The sequence below is a fragment of the Pongo pygmaeus genome, chromosome 2 (assembly GCF_028885625.2).
Source record: "Pongo pygmaeus isolate AG05252 chromosome 2, NHGRI_mPonPyg2-v2.0_pri, whole genome shotgun sequence".
Lineage (NCBI taxonomy): Eukaryota > Metazoa > Chordata > Mammalia > Primates > Hominidae > Pongo > Pongo pygmaeus.
In genome coordinates, this window is record NC_085930.1 from 73,158,807 (window position 1) to 73,179,744 (window position 20,938).

At 39.7% G+C, this 20,938-nt stretch overlaps 1 protein-coding gene and 1 long non-coding RNA gene across 18 annotated transcripts in view; one reads left to right on the forward strand and one right to left on the reverse strand.

The window, feature by feature from the left end:
- The window catches only part of LOC129033653 (uncharacterized), a 72,845-nt gene that overhangs the window by 35,838 nt on the left and 16,069 nt on the right, over positions 1–20,938 (forward strand). For 3 of the 7 annotated variants that reach the window (XR_008501639.1, XR_008501642.2, XR_008501641.1), the window contains one exon: positions 20,274–20,345. This is a non-coding gene — a long non-coding RNA (uncharacterized LOC129033653). Of the gene's footprint in view, positions 1–19,761; positions 20,008–20,273; positions 20,346–20,938 lie in introns of those variants that run through there. The other 4 variants (XR_010125713.1, XR_010125712.1, XR_008501640.2 and 1 more) reach the window with 4 other exon arrangements.
- Positions 3,797–20,938, reverse strand: part of ITPR1 (inositol 1,4,5-trisphosphate receptor type 1) — a 363,735-nt gene continuing 346,593 nt past the window's right edge. For all 11 annotated transcript variants that reach the window (XM_054482499.1, XM_054482497.1, XM_054482492.1 and 8 more), the window contains 2 exons: positions 14,350–14,511; positions 3,797–5,156 (listed from right to left, as the gene is read on the reverse strand). In XM_054482499.1, coding sequence (XP_054338474.1) covers positions 5,070–5,156; positions 14,350–14,511 — 249 coding nt within the window. In that variant the 3' untranslated portion in view covers positions 3,797–5,069. The remainder of the gene's footprint in view (positions 5,157–14,349; positions 14,512–20,938) is intronic.

Here is a 20,938-nt window from a genome sequence, read left to right on the forward strand (position 1 = left end):
TATACCAAACCTTAACTGTTTTTCTGCAGAGAACTTTTACAAAAAGCTTCTCACAAGACTTTATGAGATACCATAGGTGATAAGTATGTGACTTATGCTCAGGAGTAAATAGGTTAAATTCCTGGATTGTCTAAAGTTCCATTTACCTGGGACCAACCATCTATTGTGAGGTCATTATAAATGTGCTGGCAAACTCTTTCCATTAGTGGTTCTTGCATACAGTATGCACTTCTTATGTTGTTGGACTCTTTGTGTTGTTGTTCAGAATTCACCTTAGGGGTTTTCTCAAACTCTGCATTCTTATTCTGTAGTGGTTTTTGGCTTTCTTTTTTCTCTCCAAGCTGGGTGGATGATGCAGTTTCGCTTCTAGGTGTTAGGATTCTCTTTCACACTGGTTTGTCATGACCTTAAAGTATTTTAAGATGTTTCTTTGGTAATTTTTTTTTTTTAATGTCGTGCCCTAGTAAGCTAGAGATTTGTTTTACCAAATGAGTTTAAAATACCAGCAGCTGGAGACTCCATACCGTTGTCTGAGTTGACCAAATGTAAAAACCCACCAGTGGTCTACCTTTTTATTTTCTTGATTTTAGTAGACTTTTTTGGTTCCAGACCTTAAGGCTTGTTATGCTTCTGAATTGGCCTCTAGGTTGTAAGAGTTGCTTAATGTGGCATATGATACCAAAGATGGAAAAATGTGTATGATAATTATAATCATCTTATAAATTGCCATCATACTCTCTCCTGTCAGATGATTGATGAGGCCTAAACGTTGTTCTGAGCTGCAACCACCCACAAAAACCACACACACGGCGTTTTACTCAAAACTTTACTTCAACCACTACTTTGTGATGCAAAACTAGTGGAATTTTGGGTACTTTCTGTAAAATTGAAATCTTTATGGGGGTTTTCCAACATTCTAGTTGATTGTTAAATTATTAGTGTAAGGAACAAGACCAAGGCAGAGTTTGCCAATGAACACCGACTTCTGTGGTAGGAGAGGACACCGGTGTGCACCTGCACATTCTCCCTAGGAAGAAGCCACCTTGATTGGGCCGAGGATGGATTCTCCCTTTGAAAAATGCAGTTATATAAGAGCTATATACAAGCGATTTGTAGTTGTGAAAGATAAAGACTTTAGGAGCTCACTCGCTGCTTATCTTTGCCACAAAGTTTTCGGTCTTGACAAAATATTCAGAGTCAATACTTTCTAATGTGTAGATCCATCATCTCATGAAAGAGATTTGAAAAGAAAAAACAAATCAATCTGTATTGTTCCACATGTAGGACAAAATAAAGTTCTGCATGAGTGCTTTGTGTAAAGGGAGAACTGTTATGGGAAACAGATTAGTGATATCCCCACTCTGGAAGGGAGATAGCAAGTGGGAAGAGCTCTCTGTATTTTGCTTAGTCAGGAGATCTTATTTATTCTGGAGCTGAGTCCTTGGACAAGTTACTTTACTTCTTTAGGGCTCAATTTCTTATTTAAAATAAGTTTCACTTCTGCTGTACAGTGTCTCAAGAGCCTTCAATAACAGTCCTTTGTTATTATATTCTGTCTTATGTAAAGGTGACTTTTACTGTCATATAATTTGTCTTCTAACAAGCACATATGTTATCAAAATCTGTTAAAAAAAAAAAAGTGTTTTGGCAAAAACCCAACTCTACTTCTGTAAGTATGTAGTTTTGCTTCTAATAGTTTTGAAGGAGTAAATTTCCCTTCATGCCGCTCAAAAGTCAGGCTAAGGGTCTCATTATTAGCCTTAAAATAACTATCAGAAACTTTCAGGCCGTTGCCCATTAAGGCTTTATCCAAGTCGTCTATAGTAGGAGTATACAGAGATCTACAATTGAGTCTTTAACAGTTATTTTCTTAATTTACTCTAGAGATCTTAATAATTTCCCACTAGCACATGGCATGTCAATGCAGAACTTTCCAATGAACTGGATGGGACTTGGGAGACAAACAGCTTTGTATAGTTTGCTGCTGCAAAGACTGAGTTGTTGATTAGCATCCATAAATAAAGTATGCTTGCTTTATAATTTATATTAGGAAGTACTCAGTGAAACACAGTGAAAGAGCATGTTTTACAGGAGCAAAATCAAGCAATTGATTTCCAGAAAGTGCAACCAAATAAAAAAAAAAAATTGGCTGAATGAAGAACAATGAATAAGGAACATGAACTTGAAAGCAAACTAAGTGAATAGTATCAAATTTTTAAAGAACGAAATTAAAATCATATTTTGTATGTTGAGGGGCAGGGTAAATACAGATAAATACAGCACTAGGAGAAAACTGAACAGGGTGGAATATCATTTAGACCTTTAGGACGACAGCAAACAGAGTGGAAGCTTTACTTGTAGAGAGAAACAGGGTAATCACTACACAATTTTAGGGGCATGGAAAGGGTAAGATCCCATAAATGTTAGAGAAGTGGAATGGAATTTCCCAGACCCTTTAACAGATGGATTAGTTGCAAATGCTTGAAACTTGAATTGGTGCTATAGCAAACTGTTAATATTAAATAAAATGGCTTAAATAACATTGGCTTTCTCGCATATTAGCGAGTACTACCGTACTTTCAACCTGATAACACTAATTCTTCATCCGGGTAGGTAACTTTGAAGGTGACTTGGACCTTGATCTTAAAATAGAGGTGTTGGAAAGGCACAATGTGAAGGAAGCAGGCAGAATTACAATTACACATCAAAGGCCCCTGGAGTTTTAACTTCAAATTGTATGTTTCAATTCTACTAGCTTTAGTGTTCACACCCAAACGGCAAGGGTAGGATCTACTGCATGGAGGGAGGAGTGGCATTCCAATTTCATTTATTTTCTGCTGAAGCTGGCACACTGAATGAAGATTTATATCTTAAGTGACAGGATTCAAACGGAACATGACAAACCTGTAAAAGCTGCAACTTGGCATGTCAATGCAGAACTTTCCAATGAACTGGATGGGACTTGGGAGACAAACCACACACACTGCCACATCGCGTTGGGCAGTGTGAGAGATCAAAGAGAAAGCCCAGGGGAAAAGCAAGTCCTTGCTAGCTAACGTGTGCGTTGTGGGGGTTAGCATAGATTGCCATTTCGCTTACAGATAAAAGTAGGTATCTGTCTTAGGCTTGCCTTACGATGGAAAAATTTTGTGGAGACAGGCTGCACTGACTGGAAAAAATTAATTTGTTTTTAAGTTATCAAATTTATAAAATAGAAGCATTAGTTACAAAACTAGCCATTTAACTGGAATTTAATCTTGACCCAGTTCCCAACATTGGGTGGTATTATTTACCAAAGCATAGAGAAAATTAGTGTGAAAAAAAGCAGCCAGGGCAAGCACTGATTTGAGGAGGGAACAGGTTTTACTACGTTTGGACAGGCAAGGTGGCTCTGTAAAAACATTTTACACTCTGCTGAAGGACCCTGACCACTGGGCATGAACTAAAACAAATTTCAGCTGTTCCTGATACTTCCACATTGCATACAGCAAATTAAAGATCCCCCAGTAAAAGCAGAAGAGACAGGAGATTTAGTAGGACGCTCCCGACAGCCTGGCTGGCAGTCACTAATCCAGAAGAATGAATGAATGTTGTACTAAATACTCCCCAATGTTTGTTCTAATAATTCTCCTCAGAGTTGTCATAACAACAGCAAGTGTTTTTTTTAAATAATCAGGTAAACATTTTCTGAATTAACCTGGTAAGCAAACCGATTGTACTTCAAACTGATCCTAAAGAAAGTATATAATTGGAATAGCAGTTAAGTCACAAATGCCAAATGAAAGCCACCAGCCAGTCACTGTATATTCTGCATCATTTATTAAATATTTTTATATATGCATTTACAAACGTTACTCATTTCAGAACTCTGCTTTCAATGCATTTTTAAACTTTTTTTTTTTGCAGAGAGATTCTCTTGTAAAATGAGATCCATGTACAAAACTAGGCAACAGATATAAAAGTTTCCTTTCATACTTTTCATCCATCAAGAAAAGAAATCATGTGACAAGAAATAAAACCAAAACGTGGCTCTTTCAGAAGAATAACATGTCTGTGTTCAACTATGACTTCTAATGAGATAGTTCATATTTCATCTTTATATGGATGTATATAGTTTTAATACTTCTTAGCTACTGTAGCATGTTGGTTCAGATGAAGAAAAAATAAACTCTATTGTTTGGACTAGATAATCTAGAAACCATCAATTATGCATGTCTTTATAACGTGACATCAAAATTTACCCAGGAGATGACACTGATTGGCCAGCAGTATGCATTTATCCTGAACATTGCATAAAAAGTTCCCTTTAAAAAATTCATTATCTTCTTCACAAGCTAAAGTATGAGCCTCTAATTTGGCTCTCTTATTTAAAGAAATAGTTTAAATGATCAATTTAGAAGCTTAAAAGTATCTTTGAAACTAAAGTTGCTTTTCTTAAAATGAATGCTGATTTAACAGTTCATAGACTTGGAGCATTATCACTAGGAGACGGAGGCACTACTGCCACTAACGAGAAACAGCATCACCATAGGATAATTACATGGTACAAAATGCCCAGGGGCCTGAAACTCACTATTAATATAATTTTGGCAGCAGCATCATTTGATAGTTAACCATTTATTACATAGTTTTAACACACCAGCTTCAAAGATGTGCACTCCCTTTAGGACACTCGGGAGCTACAAATGTATTGTGATTGCATAATTCGTATTGCACAGTTTTATAAAAAACATAAATACTGGCTATTCTAGTTTTAAATACAAAATACATGTCATATACTTTTAAATCTATAATCTGGTTCAAGTGCAAATCAGGTGCTTTCTGTTAGTCCTTCCAAAAAAGGCATTTTTAATATTTTTGGCACAAATGAAATATCATGCCAACAATTCTAATTACAACACATATATCCAACCCTTTAGAGTAGCAATCATATACATACAGTATAAAACTGAGTATTTACAAATGTATTCAGCATAAATGTAACCTTCGTGGGTGAATCAGAACTCATTAGCCATACCCACACTAATAATAATTATAAAAGGTAAATACAATTCCTTTCTTTCATTTGCTTATGCTGGTTGTTGTGGGTTGACATTCATGTGAGGAGGATGTCCTAGAAGACCAATTCTTTGTTTCTGCTTCCTTTGTTCTGTCATCTGGAAAGTTAAAAAGTTTCATCATTAGACCCAGATACTTCCTGTACGTCAAATTGCATACTGAACCATAGATTTACCTCTGTGGTTATGGTTTATACTGAAACCCACTTTCTACAAATAGTGTACCATCGCTATATCAAACACACAGCACTTCAAAAAAGGCATCTTCTTAGGCAGAATGGGAAATTCTGTGACCTAGTCATGCAATGTAACATTCAGAAGTATTGCTTGCTACTTGTTTCATAAAGAAACAAAAAACAATAAAAGCACAGGATTCTTTCTTGTTCCCCAAATCCATTTCCAAATGATTTGAAGACTCATTGGAAAATGGTGGCTTTGTACGATAATAACAACACGCCATAGTAACAAGAAAAGCAGTGTTTAGAATCCTAGGTTTAAGAGGGAGGGTTTATGTCCACACTCTTTCAGTGGGTCCTGATTTTTCTCTTCAATGACTCTTGAGTAGTTGGTTAGAGAAAGAAAAAATTACCTACCATAACTAGGAAAATGAGAAATGTTCTCAAATCTCTTTGAGGTCCAGAATGATGAAATGCTGTAAATAATGCTGTGACCATTCACGGTATCTATTTCTTGCTACCCAGTAGACACTGAGGCTCGCTGAAGGTCAGGCGAGACCATTGCCTAAGACTAGTTCAAATGAAAAAGTGCTTTCAAACCCCCAAACAAGAAGCCGATTCTATTCATTTGGTTGCTGAACTAAATACATTCTCATGTTGATGGGTCTCTAGACCTGTTCTCGGTATTTTAGGGCATACTTACTTCTGTCTCTGTATTAAGATTTTCCTTAACCCAGTTAGTCTTAGTTTTGGATTTTAGGCTGAGCATTCAAGTCAACTGAGATAAAAAGGCTGTACGAAATATATATTCGAAAAAATTGTTGTCTGCAAGTGGGTTAAGGTCCTACTCCTATGTTTTTAGCTTCCTAAAATTGTAGAGGAATTAGGGTAAAAAGAACAAAGGCTTTGAAATCAGATCTACTTTCTTATGGTTTTGTCATTTAACTTATCAAAGTCTGTTTTCTCATCCATACAATCAGGATGATAATTCCTAGCTGATTGGTGGAGAATTGCGAGGTTATATGTAAATTTCTTAGCACAGCATCTGTCACATAGTAGATGCCTTAATCTCACTTTTCACATGAACTAATTTTTGGTACAAAATATCTGGAGGGAACATAAAACAAGACTAATTTACCTAGGTTCAATTTTAATGTGGTTATTTTTTCTTCTTCAAAACTAGCATTATCCTCTCAAATCAAAATACTATTTCTAGGCTCCTGTGGAGATGCTTTCTCTGTTATAATTTAGATGAGAAGATTTACAAGGACTTAATATTTCTAAAAGGTAGCTTTTAATAAAGCTTTTAATAAAGAATTGGATTAGGAAATTCCAGCTAGCCCCTGAAGTTTCCTTAGGTGAGTGATATCTTTAAAGGAAGTGTTACACACTACACTGTATCCACAGATTCAGCTCAGGAAGGAGAACCTAATATGACACATTAAATAAATTCACAATTAGGTTAAAATGCCAGTAATTCATTCATCTTACTGCCTGATAGTTCAGATGTTTAGCTCAGATTTTTCTCCCACAACCCTTCCTTTGGCAGGTAACTTTGAGAGGGAATCCAATACAACTTAGCTAAATTTGGATAATCTCAAGTGTTCAAATTGATTTAGAAATCTTGGTGTGCTCAGCCAGGTGCAGCGGGCTCACGCCTGTAATCCCACCACTTGGGGAGGTTGAGGTGGGCAGACTGCTTGAGCTCAGCAGTTCGAGACCAGCCTGGGCAACATAGCAAAACCCCATCTCTATCAAAGGGGGAAAAAAATTAGCTAGGCATGGTGGCGTGCGCCTGTAGTCCCAGCTACTTGAGAAGCTAAGAGTGGGAGGATCACTTGATCCTGGCAGGTGGAGGTTGCATTAAGCAGTGATGATGCCACTGCACTCCAGCCTGGGCAACTGAGATCTTGTCTTGGAAAAAAAAAAAATCTTTGGTGTGCTCAACCCTTATTGAAGGATACTTTACTCAAAGCTTATATTTAAAGCTGCTGAAATCTTTCAACTCAAAGTTGAATGTCAAAGTTGGCCATTAAGACTTTTTTCTCCTGTAATTTTGCTTTAAATAACTACTTGTATTTGAGATGACCTTTTAGTATGCATATTTTCATCCCTGTTTGTTAAATCAGCTCTCCTTGACTTTTCAATTTGTCAGTTAGTCTTTCTCTTAAACTTGAAGAAACCTCTAAAACTTTACAACAAAGGAGTCTTCAGTTGGTTGCCTGGCTTCCTTTTCACTTCCACAGCCGTGGCCTGATACCTCCTCAGATAGCAGCCCTATTCGTCTTTATAAGTGATCCCATCACCCATCCTCCCTCTCTCCCTAACCTTAAGGCTCCCCACTGATGTGGGTTATTGGCCAATTCTTTGCTCAGGTCGTCATATTCCTGATAATTTTAAGTACCAACTACACATCTAATGTTCTTTTCTGTTTCCCTAGAAGAATGCTTCTCAAACTTCAGCATGCACTAGAATCACCCAGAACATTTGTTAAAACACAGATCAGAAACAGAGTTTCTGACTCAGTAGGTCTGGGGTAGGTCCCATGAATCTGCGTTTCTAACGATTTCCCAGATGATGTAGATTTTGCCAGTCTGGGGACTACACTTTGAGAACCACTGCTCTAGAAGAGGTTTTTCAGTGATCATCTCCAAAATTGGACAAGATCATTTTGAGTATATACTTGAACACTTTTTTTTTTTAAAAGTAATTTGTGTACATATATTATTTTTCTCAAATGAGGGAAGCTCTTGGAGAAGATTCTCTGCAACTGAGCATACAGTAGGCACACACATTTGACTGATCCTGTTTTGATTAACCATGGCCTTTTAGACAGAATGGCTGTCATTTAAGTCAACATCACTGCCATTTAAGTGACTGCTACAGGAGAAGGAATTGGGCAACTGCTAAAGTGTTTGGTCTTTTAGTAGCAGTCATCATCCAATTACAATTATAAGAGAACCAAAAAAAAAAAAAAAAACCCCTCAAAACCCTGAAGGACTAAATCTGACCTATAAGAAACTGAGGCCGACAATTCTGGACGCTTAGGTTTCCCCAGCCTCTTAGTGCATATTCTCACATAATTTCTGGTTTTATTAGTTCAATTCTTCTTATCTACTTACCTACCCCACCTACACACATTCACACATACTATCTATATATCTTGTTATAAGGCATCATTATTGTCTGTTACTCTTACCTATATCAAAACAAATATAATGACCAAAGTCTATCCTTAGCATTTTTGTCAGATAATAGTCTCTCTGGACATCTGAAACAAAATTGACTCTTGATTAAAAAAATCTATGGTAACTGTATTCAAAATTCTAATATTGAAACATCTAGTTTGAGTAGTTGAGACGTCTCATTTATAGTACATTTAAAAATCCTCAAAACGGCTGGGCATGGTGGCTCACTCCGTAATACCAGCACTTTGGGAGGCAGATCACTTGAGGCCAGGAGTTCGAGACCGGCCTGGCCAACATGGTAAAACCCCATCTCTACTAAAAATACAAAAACTAGCCAGGCATGGTGGTGCATGCCTGTAATCCTAGCTAATTGGGGGCCTGAAGCAGGAGAATCACTTAAACCTGGGAGGTGGAGGCTGCAGTGAGCTGAGATCGTGCCACTGCACTCCAGCCTGGGCAACACAGGGAGACTCCGTCTCAAAAACAAAACAAAACAAAACAAAAAACCCAAACCAAACCTCAAAATTCCCATGTAGCTGAGGATAAACAGTTGTAGTAATGCTGTTCTTCACATCTATACAAATGTAGAAACTAGCTTGAATTTCAGCATTCCTCCTTTTGACTCATCTAAACAAGAAGCAAAGAATAGTGTAGCTTTACAAGTCAGATACAGCCAAACATCTGAAAGACTGTTCATGAAAACACGAGGCATACAGTAGAAATGGGCAAATTTTAATCTACCAGTATTGCCTCTAAATGATTAAAGGCTGGCACTGGAAGGAAAGTTCATTGACAGCACACAAATGCCACATTTCTGGTTTATAACACATCTTAATAGTCTTTGAAAAGCTGCTTTCATGTTACAGTAAGGTCTTGGTTACTCAGATGCTAAACAGCTAGCAAATTCTAGTAATCACAATTATTTTCTACAGCCCTATAAAATCAGTCTTGTTCAGAATGATGAGCCTCAAATACTGAGAAATGAAACCAAACCATCCCTTGAATACAATTATGTTGATTTACTATCAATGTATAGATATCATTCAGATTCTTAGAGTTGATCCCAAATGCTCTGTTTCTCTCTATTTCACCTGGCCAACTCTTACTCAGGCTTTGAAACCAAGCTCCTGAATTACCACCTCTGAGAAGACTTCTGTGGTAATTACTCTAATCCTCTCCCGAAGATCAGATTGAACAAATCGCTCCCTTTTCTTCATTCCCAGAGCAATGTGTTCATAGCTCGGTTACACACTCACCAACTTTAATTATAATTGGTCTGTTTACTTGTTTCCCACTCTAGACTTTTAGTTCTTGAAGGCAGAGAAGAGGATCTATTCATCTATGTAGCCCCAGTACCTAATGCCGCACCTGGCAAACGGGTTTCATACGTGTTGGCTGAAAGAAGGAACGGAATTAACCAGAACATACTGCCATTCCTTGAGCATGCCATGCATTTTCATGCCATTGCTCGTGCTGATTCCTTTCCTGGGAAGCCCCCTACTGCATTTCTCTGCCAGCTCAGAAGTCACCTGCTTGTAAGATTATAAAAGCTAAACTCCTTGTGCACTGCAAACTTCACACAGGACCACTACCTACGTACTTCTTTGTGCTCCATGAAACTATTCATGCCTCAAGTCACTCATACTGTATCAGATTGCTAGAGGTCTACTTCTTTGTCTTTCTTGCTAGATCCTGGATCTAGAGGGCAGATGTTGACTTAGTCTTCTTTTGTGGTCCCAGCACAGTATAAGGAACATAGACGCAGTACGGGTCGTTTAATATTCCATTTTCCAACTTTGGCCAGTTATTCTAATCTTGTGTTATGCCTTCTATCCTTAAGCGGTTAATGTTAGCAAGATAAACCTCTTGCATGAAAAACGCCAAACACTGTAACATGGTAATATGATCTGAATTTTCAAGCACTTCTTGTATTCCTAGCAACAACAAATAATGGTCGCTGTCCTATAGGAAGCCAGTCATATTTTCAAGAAAGTTAGCCCTTCTTAGTATTTGCTCTTTTGCATTATGAAGAAAACATGCAAAAGATTTTTAAGTTCTTACATTAGTTCTCCTTGGAATAAGAATGTAAGAGAATCACATTTAGTATTCAGAATCTCTTGGGAGGGGAAACTTCAAGATGAGAGGCATCGTTAAATAATACTTAGAATAGCAATCCTAACCAACCATTCTTGGCAGTAATAGAAAAAGTGACACCACTAACCATAATTTTACTAATATCCTAACAAGAACTTTTTTCCCTCAGACTGATACATAACAAAACAACCAAAGAGGTAAATAACAGTAAAGATTGAGACCAAAGTCATCCACATTTAAGCTATCAATCATTGCTCGATTCTGCTGGTTTTTGAATCAGAAAATCTAAAACAAACAACAACAACAACAACAACAAAACAAACCCTCTAAGTAATGGAGCAATTTTTGTGTTTTCTAGCACTTTTACTAGTGAATGGTATTCTTTCATAGCTGTTTTAAAAAATATCACAAGATTTCTTGTTCATTAATCATTCATGGAGCTTTTATTTTTTAATTCAAAATTTTTGCCCACAAAGAGCAAGAATTCTCACAATTACTATTTAAGAAAGAGCAGCTCTCTAACATATCTGCATTTTTTAATATGTTTTGCACATAAAGGGTTTTTAAACCTTTATGATTGCTATAACCAAACTTAATAAAATTCAAATCTATTCAACAAGTTGATTCTCAAATGCATTAAAGGTTTGTAGGAAGTTACGTAATCAAAAGAAAACAATGACTAGTTCCTTTTAAAAGGTGCAAATCCCCCTGCCCCCTCAAAAAAAAAAAAGCAGCTATGTTGAATTTTTCCTGTAATTCTGAGTACCTTAAAACTTAAGTAGATCAATCCTGGTAAAAGCATTTGAGAATGTACTACTGGCTTCTCATGCTTCTTTTTAACTTATAATATCTTCCAAGAAAAAAACAGTTCAAATTCATTCACAGGGGAAGGGCTTTCTGAAGAGTGGTTCCAACTGCCAACTTCAAAATAAAAAATGCATAAAAGGCTGGAATCAAGCAGTTTAAGCCATACTGGTTTTAATGTCACTTAATGAAACTTAGTCCATATGTAATCAAATTTTACATATTTTGTTTAAACTAAAACTTTGGCTTAACCAAAATAATCTAATCTTGGATTTTAGAAATGCCAAGTCTCTACTATGCTCACTTGTATAAAGTGACAATGAATGTATCCTCCATATCATTTAAGTATATGATGTGACTTGACTTCTGAAACTTTAAGCTTTTTTTAAAAAAAGAGTAAGAATTTAAACAGTCAACCATGACAGGCAAACAGTACAGTGACATAACAAAGCAAATGAAAACACACACAAACACCCCTGACTGGATGATCAGGAGCTTCTGCCCTGGCAATGCCTAAGAACCTTCTGGGCTCCTTTGGTATCCTCATCAAGAAAATAAGGGAATGAGGTGAGATGGCATCTGAAGTCTCGGGTACTGTCCTATACCTGTATTCTTTTTTTTTTTTGAGATGGAATTTCACTCTTGTTGCCCAGGCTGGAGTGCAATGGCGCGATCTCGGCTCACCACAACCTCCGCCTCCTGGGTTCAAGTGATTCTCCTGCCTCAGCCTCCTGAGTAGCTGTGATCACAGGCATGCACCACCACGTCCAGCTAATTTTGTATTTTTAGTAAAGACAGGGTTTCTCCATGTTGGTCAGGCTGGTCTCGAACTCCTGACCTCAGGTGATCCACCCTCCTTGTCCTCCCGAAATGTTGGAATTACAGGCGTAAGCCACCACGCCCGGCACTATACCTGTATTCTTTACTCTAATTCCTCAGCTCAACTCACTCACTCCTTTGACGAGGCTCACTGGTTTGTAAAGTGTGCACTGAAGCAGATTCAGAATCACTCTTCGTGAACAATTCAAAATAACAGATTCTTAGCTCTGAAAGGACAGATAGTGTAGGGAGGTGTTGCCTGGTTTTACCACCACAGAATGCCCATTAATAGTTTGTTTCAGATACATTTTAAGAAACTCTCTAGTAAATTGGTAACACCCAGCTTCTCAGATCAACTGAAACATACCCCGAAAGAGCCTCCAAGTGTGACAATGAGAAGCAGAAATGAGTGAGCAAGAATGAATGCCGCTCGCATTGGCACATGAGAGCTAGAATGCCTCACTGTTGCAATTCCAGTACCACGGGTGTGAAACAAAGATCCTCTGTTTCTTTGGAAAATGGCACCAGATTTTATGGAGAACTGAAGTGTTCCTTTATTTAAGTATTAGTTCAGTGTCTGTCAGATTTTTTGGCACCTAATTTAAACATCTGATTTAACTGAGATTCTTGTAGCCACAGTTATCTCAAATGGGACAAGAAGATAACTAAAGCTTGCTGGATGTGTAAAGAAGTTCACCTCACTGGGGGGTTGGGGGGGCGGTGCCAGAAGCAGCTGTAGCCACCAATGTCCTCATGAGTCAGTTTAGTCCTGCAGAACATTTGCCAAATGTTTCACAGTGGGGGTAAAACGTTAATATTAAGCAAAGTAATCTAGTTAGATCTTCATTAGTTTTACTTATTTAGGTTATTACTCATTTTATGTAGCTACCAAGCTCAGAGCTATAGACAACCTTCATAAATAAGGCCTTCTTTTCCTACTAGTCTTTTTTATTTGCATCTTAATACAGATGAAAGAAAAGAACTTGAGGCCAAATGGTATCTCAGGGCACAGTTTGAAAAGAAATATTAATATAAATCAAAGTATGATTATTAAAAATGCTCTGTAAACCATCTCCAGTGAGAGCATTCTAGATGCGGTCTTCATTAGTTACGATCTTTGTAAGAGTGATAAATCATCTTTGTAAGAGTGATAAATCACCTGTGGGTGTACCTTGCAACTTACATCCAGTGCAGACATGGCCCATGCCTATTGCTGTGCAACACTATAATCTTGTCTATGGAGTTGATTAAAGAGCTTTCAGAAACTCACATAAAATGCTGAACTGAACATGGTTATCCCAGTCACTTACAGAAATGCACTAATAAAACCAATCAGGGTCTGCTCACCACCCAGAGTACAAGTCCTTAACACACAGCTGCATCCTATCACTAGATAACCACCTGGTGACTGTGCCATGTTCATTTTAATGGAGTCAAAAGGGCAGAAAAAGAGTACGCCGGGTTTGGTATAAACATGTCCCCTACAACTTACTTTAAATTGGAAACTCCCTGTTTCCAATTTAAATTCTGCCCACAATACTGCCCGCATCCTGCTTCCTATCCATACGATAAGGGCAAAGCATTTATCTTACAGATAGGAAGCTGGGTGCGGGCAGTATTTCTGTAGATGGTTAAGCCCTGTGAGATCAGGGAGTATGTCTATATTATTCACTGTTTTATCCCCAGCACCTGGCACAATTCCTGTACTATGATAGCCACTCAGTAAGCCACTGAGAAAGGAATGAAACCAAAAGGGCTTTTCCATGACTATGGTTTAGCCTAGGATGCTGAATTTAAATATATGGGGTGAGGATTTGACAAGTCTGAGGGCTAGGAAGCAAAACAAGAAACAGCTTTTAATCTTCCACAGTACATAAAGTAAAAAGGGTATAGCTTTATGCATAGTGGTTTTTGGACAGTACTTCACTGAAGTAGTCTGCATTTCCCCCCTTTTTTTTGGTTTTGTTTTTCATATTAAAACCATGTCCTGAGCAGCACTGAAAGTAGCACCATGGCTTTGTCCTGGAAAAGGGCAGTGAAGGGGATTGGGGTGAGGAGACTGGAGGAGTGAGTGGGTTTGTCCCCTGTTGCCCGGCTCCCTTTTCCATTTAGGTGAAGCACTACTGATTTTCCTCATCAGATTTGGTGTGGTGATAGTGGGGGTGGGCGGGGATGGATGGGAGGGTAGGCGCTGGGATTTCCTTTCTTTACCTGATCCTTTAATTCTGACAGCTGGCCAGAAAGGTTCGTGACAAGTTTCATGGTGGACTCCAGCTTCTCCTGCAGGTTTCTCAGCTCATTCTGTTCTCCTTCAGAATCACTGCTGACCAATGACATGGCTCTCATCCTGGGGAACCAGTCAAGGTTTCTTTCCTAGAATCCACATTAAAAAAAAAAAAAAAAAAGAGACTGAGTCACTTCTAGAGGTAAAAACAAGAAAGGCCAGCTTACCATGCCATGTTTCCTAACTCTCATTAGGTTATCTCCTTCTGTTGCAGAACTAATGTGCTGTGTATTTTTTTTAATTGCTCAGTAGCTATCTTTTTAATTGCATACAATGGAACTCTTAATTCTTAGAGGAAGTCACTTTAAATTTAAATATAGGGGAAATGTAGATTCTAAACAACAGTCCTAATCTCCAAATCTGAATACTGCCACTGCCGCTCTGATCTTTGCAAATTACATGGCTGAGGAGTTTGGTTTTTTTAAAAAATTGTGGTAAAATATGCATAACATAAAATTTACCATTGTAACCATTTTAAGCATACAGTTTAGTGGCATTAAGTACATTCACACTGCTGTGCAACCATCCCCATCATCTGTTTCCAGAACTATTTTTTTATCTTCCCCAACTGAAATCCCACCCCCATTAAACACTAACCCCATTCCCCCCAGCCCCTGGCAACCACCATTCTATTTTCTGTCTCCATGAATTTGACTGCTCGAGGGACCTCATATTATGCTGTGTATTTTAAAATGCATTATACTGGGGAAACCTTTTGCAAACACTTGAAGTGAAGTGAATTTTAAGGTCCCAAGTGTTCTGTCACTTAACAGATACATGTGCATGTATGCGTCTGTGTGGGTGAGGAGATCATTAAGAGGCTGAAAATGGGGAATAGGCTCTTCCGTCAATGTCCCCGTTTATGAGCTTATAGAAACCACTCCTGTTGTTTCCTTTATCCTTCCAGCCTAAAATGGTTGATGGGTGCTGGCAACTAGCCTAAGAAAGGCCCATTCAGTTTCCTCCCCCGTCCATCTCCATCCTTTTGATGTCTATAGCTTATGCCTGTAAACAGTATTTCTCACTACTGGTTAACAGAATGGGACAACTCCTCCTCCCACCTCACTTCCTTCTGCCCACATATGCCTTTCTCCCAAAGAGCATGCCGCATACATAAGTTCTGTACAGAGGCAGGAATGAACAGTAAGAAAAGCTTAGCATGAGACAGGGGGAAGAAAACTGACTCATTCCACATGTCTGGTGTCATTCTCACCTGGACCAGTTTCATCTTGTAAGGATACATTTAATGGTCTTTCTAAAACAAATCAAGCCCCCTCCCACAAACACACACACACTCGGAATGCTGGATAATTGTTGCTTTGTGTACACCATGGGGGTCGGCAACATTTTCTGTGTAAGTATGTTCAGCTTTGTGGGCCATCTGGTCTCTGTAACAACTACTCAGCTACTCTGTTATAACCCCCAAACAACTCGTAAATAAATAAATGGGTATGTCCATGTTCCAATAAAATTTTATTTACAAATGTGGGCAGCAGGCTGGGTTTGCTCACCTCTGCTGTATACAATATAAGGCATCAATATATTTAAAATAACGAAACTCCATGAGACATGTCTAAATATTACAAATCAAGTGAGATCATTAAACTGTATCTTGACCTAGGGCCATCTAGCAATATAGAAGCCATATAGGAGAGCTAGACGAAAAATATCACAAGAAGTCATACCACATTGACAACAAGGTGTCATAGAGTGTTTGCTTAAGATACTGGTGGGTGGGCAGGCAGGGTCACAGTCACTAGTTTGTGAGCTTTATGAAGGCAGGAACCACCTTAGTATACTGACTAGAGCATAGTAGACATTAAATATTCATAAAAGCTTGTGGAAGGACAGAATGATATGCAACTCTTTTTCTGCACGGACCCTAATAACAAATGCTTAAGTAGTAAGCCTGAGCTGCTTATCGTGACTGCTGGAGGAGAAAAATGGCAATCTCTACCTTCCTATACCCTGAATAAACACTTCATTCATGTGTCTTAACGTTAGCTTATATTCATCAATTTCCCATCACAGAGCAATGGGCAAAAGATCGTTAAAAAAATTCCATTTCAGAGATGACTAGCTTAGAAACCCAAAGTGCTTCCCCATCTGTAACCAGTTTTCTCCCGTGCAGCTGCAGTGACCTATCATTGACTATACTCATCTCTCCTGTGTCAATCCTTCAGCCATAGCCACATCTTCCCACCAAGGAAGTAGCCCATGTTCAAGGACTATGCAACTCTGAGGAGGAAACCTCATTTTTCAGAAGAGGGCACACATAGGCAACAGGTCACTGGTGATCACTCACTCCCACTAGGGTGAGGGAAGGAGGGATGATGTGGGCTGGGCTGCTGAAGCCACAAACCAAAGCACAGCTGCAGAGAGATCACTTAGCACGAGGCCCTAGATACTCACGGTGGCTGCTACATATTTTTGCAGACTGACCTCAATTGAGGAAAACAAATTGAAGAAAAAAGATCCAAAGTCCCACTTTGGATACAACAATGTTGAGGATACTACAGTGAGCAACAGAGACATGGTCACTGCATCCTAGACCCCCTCAAAGGAGAAACAGTTTTGATACCTAAGTATGTGATAGAATTCCTGCCATCAAAGTGCTTACAATTTAGTTAAGGAGAGTGACCATCTAGATTTTCTTTTTAACAGGCCAGTCCTGGTGGCTGATACCTGTAATCCCAGTGCTTTGGGAGGTCGAGGTGGGTGGATAGCTTGAGGCCAGAAGTTTGAGACTGGCCTGGGCAAAAGAGTGAGACTCCATCTCTATCAAAAATAAAAATAATTAGCTCGCTGTGGTAGTGGCCACCTGTAGTCCTAGCCACTCGGGAAGCTGGGGCAGGAGGATCATTTGAGCCCAGGAGTTCGAAGCTGCAGTGAGTCATAATTGTGCCACTGCACTCCAGCCTGGGTGACAGCAAGACTCTCTGAAAACAAAAAAATAAGGAATAATGCAGGCTATGTTGTATCTAGGAGCGGTAGAGAGAATAGTGTCCAAGTAAGACCCAACAACCAGTGACTAATTGGCTAGAATCCTCTTCAAGCAAGGCTTGGCCCTAAAGAAGGTTAGCCCTTGGGCAAGCGTGAGGGTATTTCACAGAGGGCACTGGCACAGTGAGGCTCCAGTGTGGCTGGAGCTGGGGATGAGGGCAGACAGGCAGGAGCAGCTTGGACTGTTGAAGGCTAGAGGGAAACAGAAGGAAGCAGGAACTCTGAAAGGCCGCCCTGCCTCACCAGACCAGTGGAGAGGAGAGAGGATGGACATTCACAGTCCTCACTGCTAGCAGTCAGAACTCACCTGTAGCTCACTTATTACCGACATGCAAATGAATGCTAAACTGCCTAAAATGTTAGCGAATCCATCTAAAATCTGGCTTTCAAATCCTTCATATGTTCATTTGCTTAGCAAACCTTCTATAAAAATAGAAAACACAGATTTCCAAACAGAGTCCACATTAATGAGGCCTTCAAAAGACTCCAGAAAACCAATGCAAGAGTCTGCACATAGCTGAAAGTTTAAGGAACAGTTTCTCTCCCTTACTCTAATAGCAAGTGACCAAATGACTACAGATTAAAATGAGAATTTTCCTCACCTTCTTTCATGCCATATGTGCCTCCTGGCCCTCTAGGCAATGATTTCAGAAGGGTCTTTGAACAAATAAATGCAAAATGCACAGACTTTCTCCATTCAACAGCCTTTTACTGAACTTTTACAATATCTGTGCCCTGCATGGGGTTGAGCGCTGAGGATCTAAAGATGAGAAAGACAAGGTCTCTATTCTCAAGCTGCTTTAGTCCAAGAACTGTGGTCACTGGCCGGGTCTCAACACATAGTTCTTCGCCTCTGTGGAGCTGCACGGAGGCCCTAACTCCAAGTGTGAGTGTCTAAAGAGTGTGTGCTGAAGACACAAATGGGGCCCATCAGCATGCCAAGGGCTGCTCCTGGCATCTCTGCCCCTCGCCTCGGTGGTGGAGAGGCACTGATGCCCTGCGTCTTGTGCTGCTACATGGCATACCTGTAATCTTGGGACTTGATGGCCCCACCCCAGGGGTACATAAAGCCATAAAAAGAAATAATGCATCTTTTTAGAATGTAGAATATCCATTTTAATCAATGGTAAATGATTGAAATATTTTTATATTAAATTCAAAAAGTTACCTAGACCAGATAGAAAGGTCAATTTATTTTTTTGAGATGGAGTCTCAGTGTGTCACCCAGGCTGGAGTGCAGTGGCGCCATCTCAGCTCATTGCAACCTCTGCCCACCTACCGGGTTCAAGCTATTCTCATGCCTCAGCCTGCTAAGTAGCTGGGACTACAGGCATGCACCACAATGCCTGGCTAATTTTTGTATTTTTAGTAGAGATGGGGTTGGCCAGGCTGGTCTTGAACTCCTGACCTCAGGTGATCCAACCACCGCCTCCCAAAGTGCTCAATCAAATGTTAAAACACAGCGTTTCAAAAAGGTCATACTTTCTGCAGGCCACATGGGCCATGTGCTCCCATCCTAGGGATAAAGCCTCATTCTCCATTTCATAGGAGGCCTTCAATGCAAAGACAGCAAAAGGATTTTCTGGTCTAGAAATTTATCAATCACCACCACACAGACTCTCCCCCATTGCCTCCCTTAATATCTAATAATGAAAAGCTGGGCTAGGAGGGATCCCACTGGCAAGCATTCTTATCTTTTCTGCACTGAAGTGGGGGAGAGCCCCAAATTTGAGATCCTAGGTGTTGCCGGTGTTTTAATTAAATAATCATCCTGGGCTGTGAAATTAAATCTCAAATTACCAAGAAGTACCTGGTAGTTAAAATTAATTAGCAATTTTAGCCAAACTGTTCTCTCAATTTCCCGTTGGTTTTGCATCCTGTGCAGTAGGACAGGCTCTAGTGTGGTATAAGGTTCCCCACCAACAGGGTCCCCCTCTGCACGGAGAATCTAAATCTCAAAGCGCAAATGTTTAGACTATAACCCAGTTACTGGAATAGGCGCAAAGAGAGAACACCTGAATCCAATTACGTTCTCTCTAGCTAAGACTTTCATACAAAACTCTGAGCTTGTTTGAGTGCTGAATGACTCCAGTGAAGCCTGTCACCCACGCCTCTCCAGCCAGCCCAGAGTCTGAAGGCCTAGAAATGTTTGCAGAATCTTGCCTGTATTATCTATTCAAGATCAAAAACGTGTCTCAGTGTCTTGGCTTCTAATGGATTTTTGAAAAAGTCATCTTCAGCTAAGACACTTTGTCTGTTGTGAATTATCTTGGGGTGTGTGTGTATATGCAGTTGGGAGGGGAAGGTGGGGAGAGGATTACGGGGTCACTGAGCGTCTGTCGGCCGCATCTGCCACTGGGTCTGACTCTGGCTTCACTCTTCTTTGCTTCACTCACTTCTTGCTGCTGGCATCTCACATACCAATGTCATTAGGTACTGTCTGCCCTGGTCCTCCTACAATCCAGCCAGTGCAGTTCCCGTCACAGCAAGTGCTTCCTCTCTCGGAGCAGACAAACTAACTGAAGCCACAGCCGGAAGCAGGCTGACCACAAGTGCTAAGGTTCTGGTTAGTTCTTTTCTAGGTAAAGTTGGAAAAGTCCCTGCGAAGGCAAACACTGAAGTTTTAGATATGGGGGTGGTACTGACCAACCTCTTGAAATGTCCTTGACTGGAAAGAGGGAGAGAGACAGAGAGAGAGAGAGAGAGAGAGAGAGAGAGAGTGTGTGAGAGAGAGAGAGAGAGAGAGAGAGACAGAGAGAGACAGAGACAGACAGATGGAGGAGGAAGTTGGATTGTATGATGCAAATGCTAATCATTCTGAGAAGTGGGGTATTTTTTTTCTTCCCAGGTTCAAAAGAAGAGGCTGTTCTAAGAAAGACTACCGAGTAATCAATCACCTCCTCAGAGAAAGTCTGCTCAGGTAGAGTATTACGTTTACCACCTAAACGATGGAACATTTTTGTTGAATCTTTTATAGCCAAATCAGAGAATGAGGTGTTGAGGGAGAGGGGGGCTTGAGGGTAAAAGAAAGGGTCATGGGAGAGAAGATGGGTCCTAGAAAAATGGTCCTGTTGCTTTCTCTGCCCTTGAGAATCCCCTCTGGGAAGATGTGAGGAGGCAAAGATGGTCTTTCCAACTCAAATGTCAGCTTCATGTCTACTGCTCTTACCAGGCAGGAAGACAAACTGGATGTTCTCAGAATGCCTAGGGATGCTCAGGTGATGGAAATGACTAGAAGGGGGTATGGTGTAGGCCTGGAAACAGAGATTTGGCCTCCTCATGTATTTAAACCCTCAGAAAATGTCAGGAGGAGGAGGTTTGAAGATAATATTTATGTCTTCAAAAGCAGGAATATAGGACACTTAACGGACTTTAAATCATTTGTCTCTTTTATGAGCTACGGTGATTATTTTCATTGAAGAGGAAGAAAAAAATTAATCTTTAGAGCTAATTTTTCTAAGATCACAGCAAAACAAAATGAAATCTAACCCTCCAAAAACAAAAACACAGAAT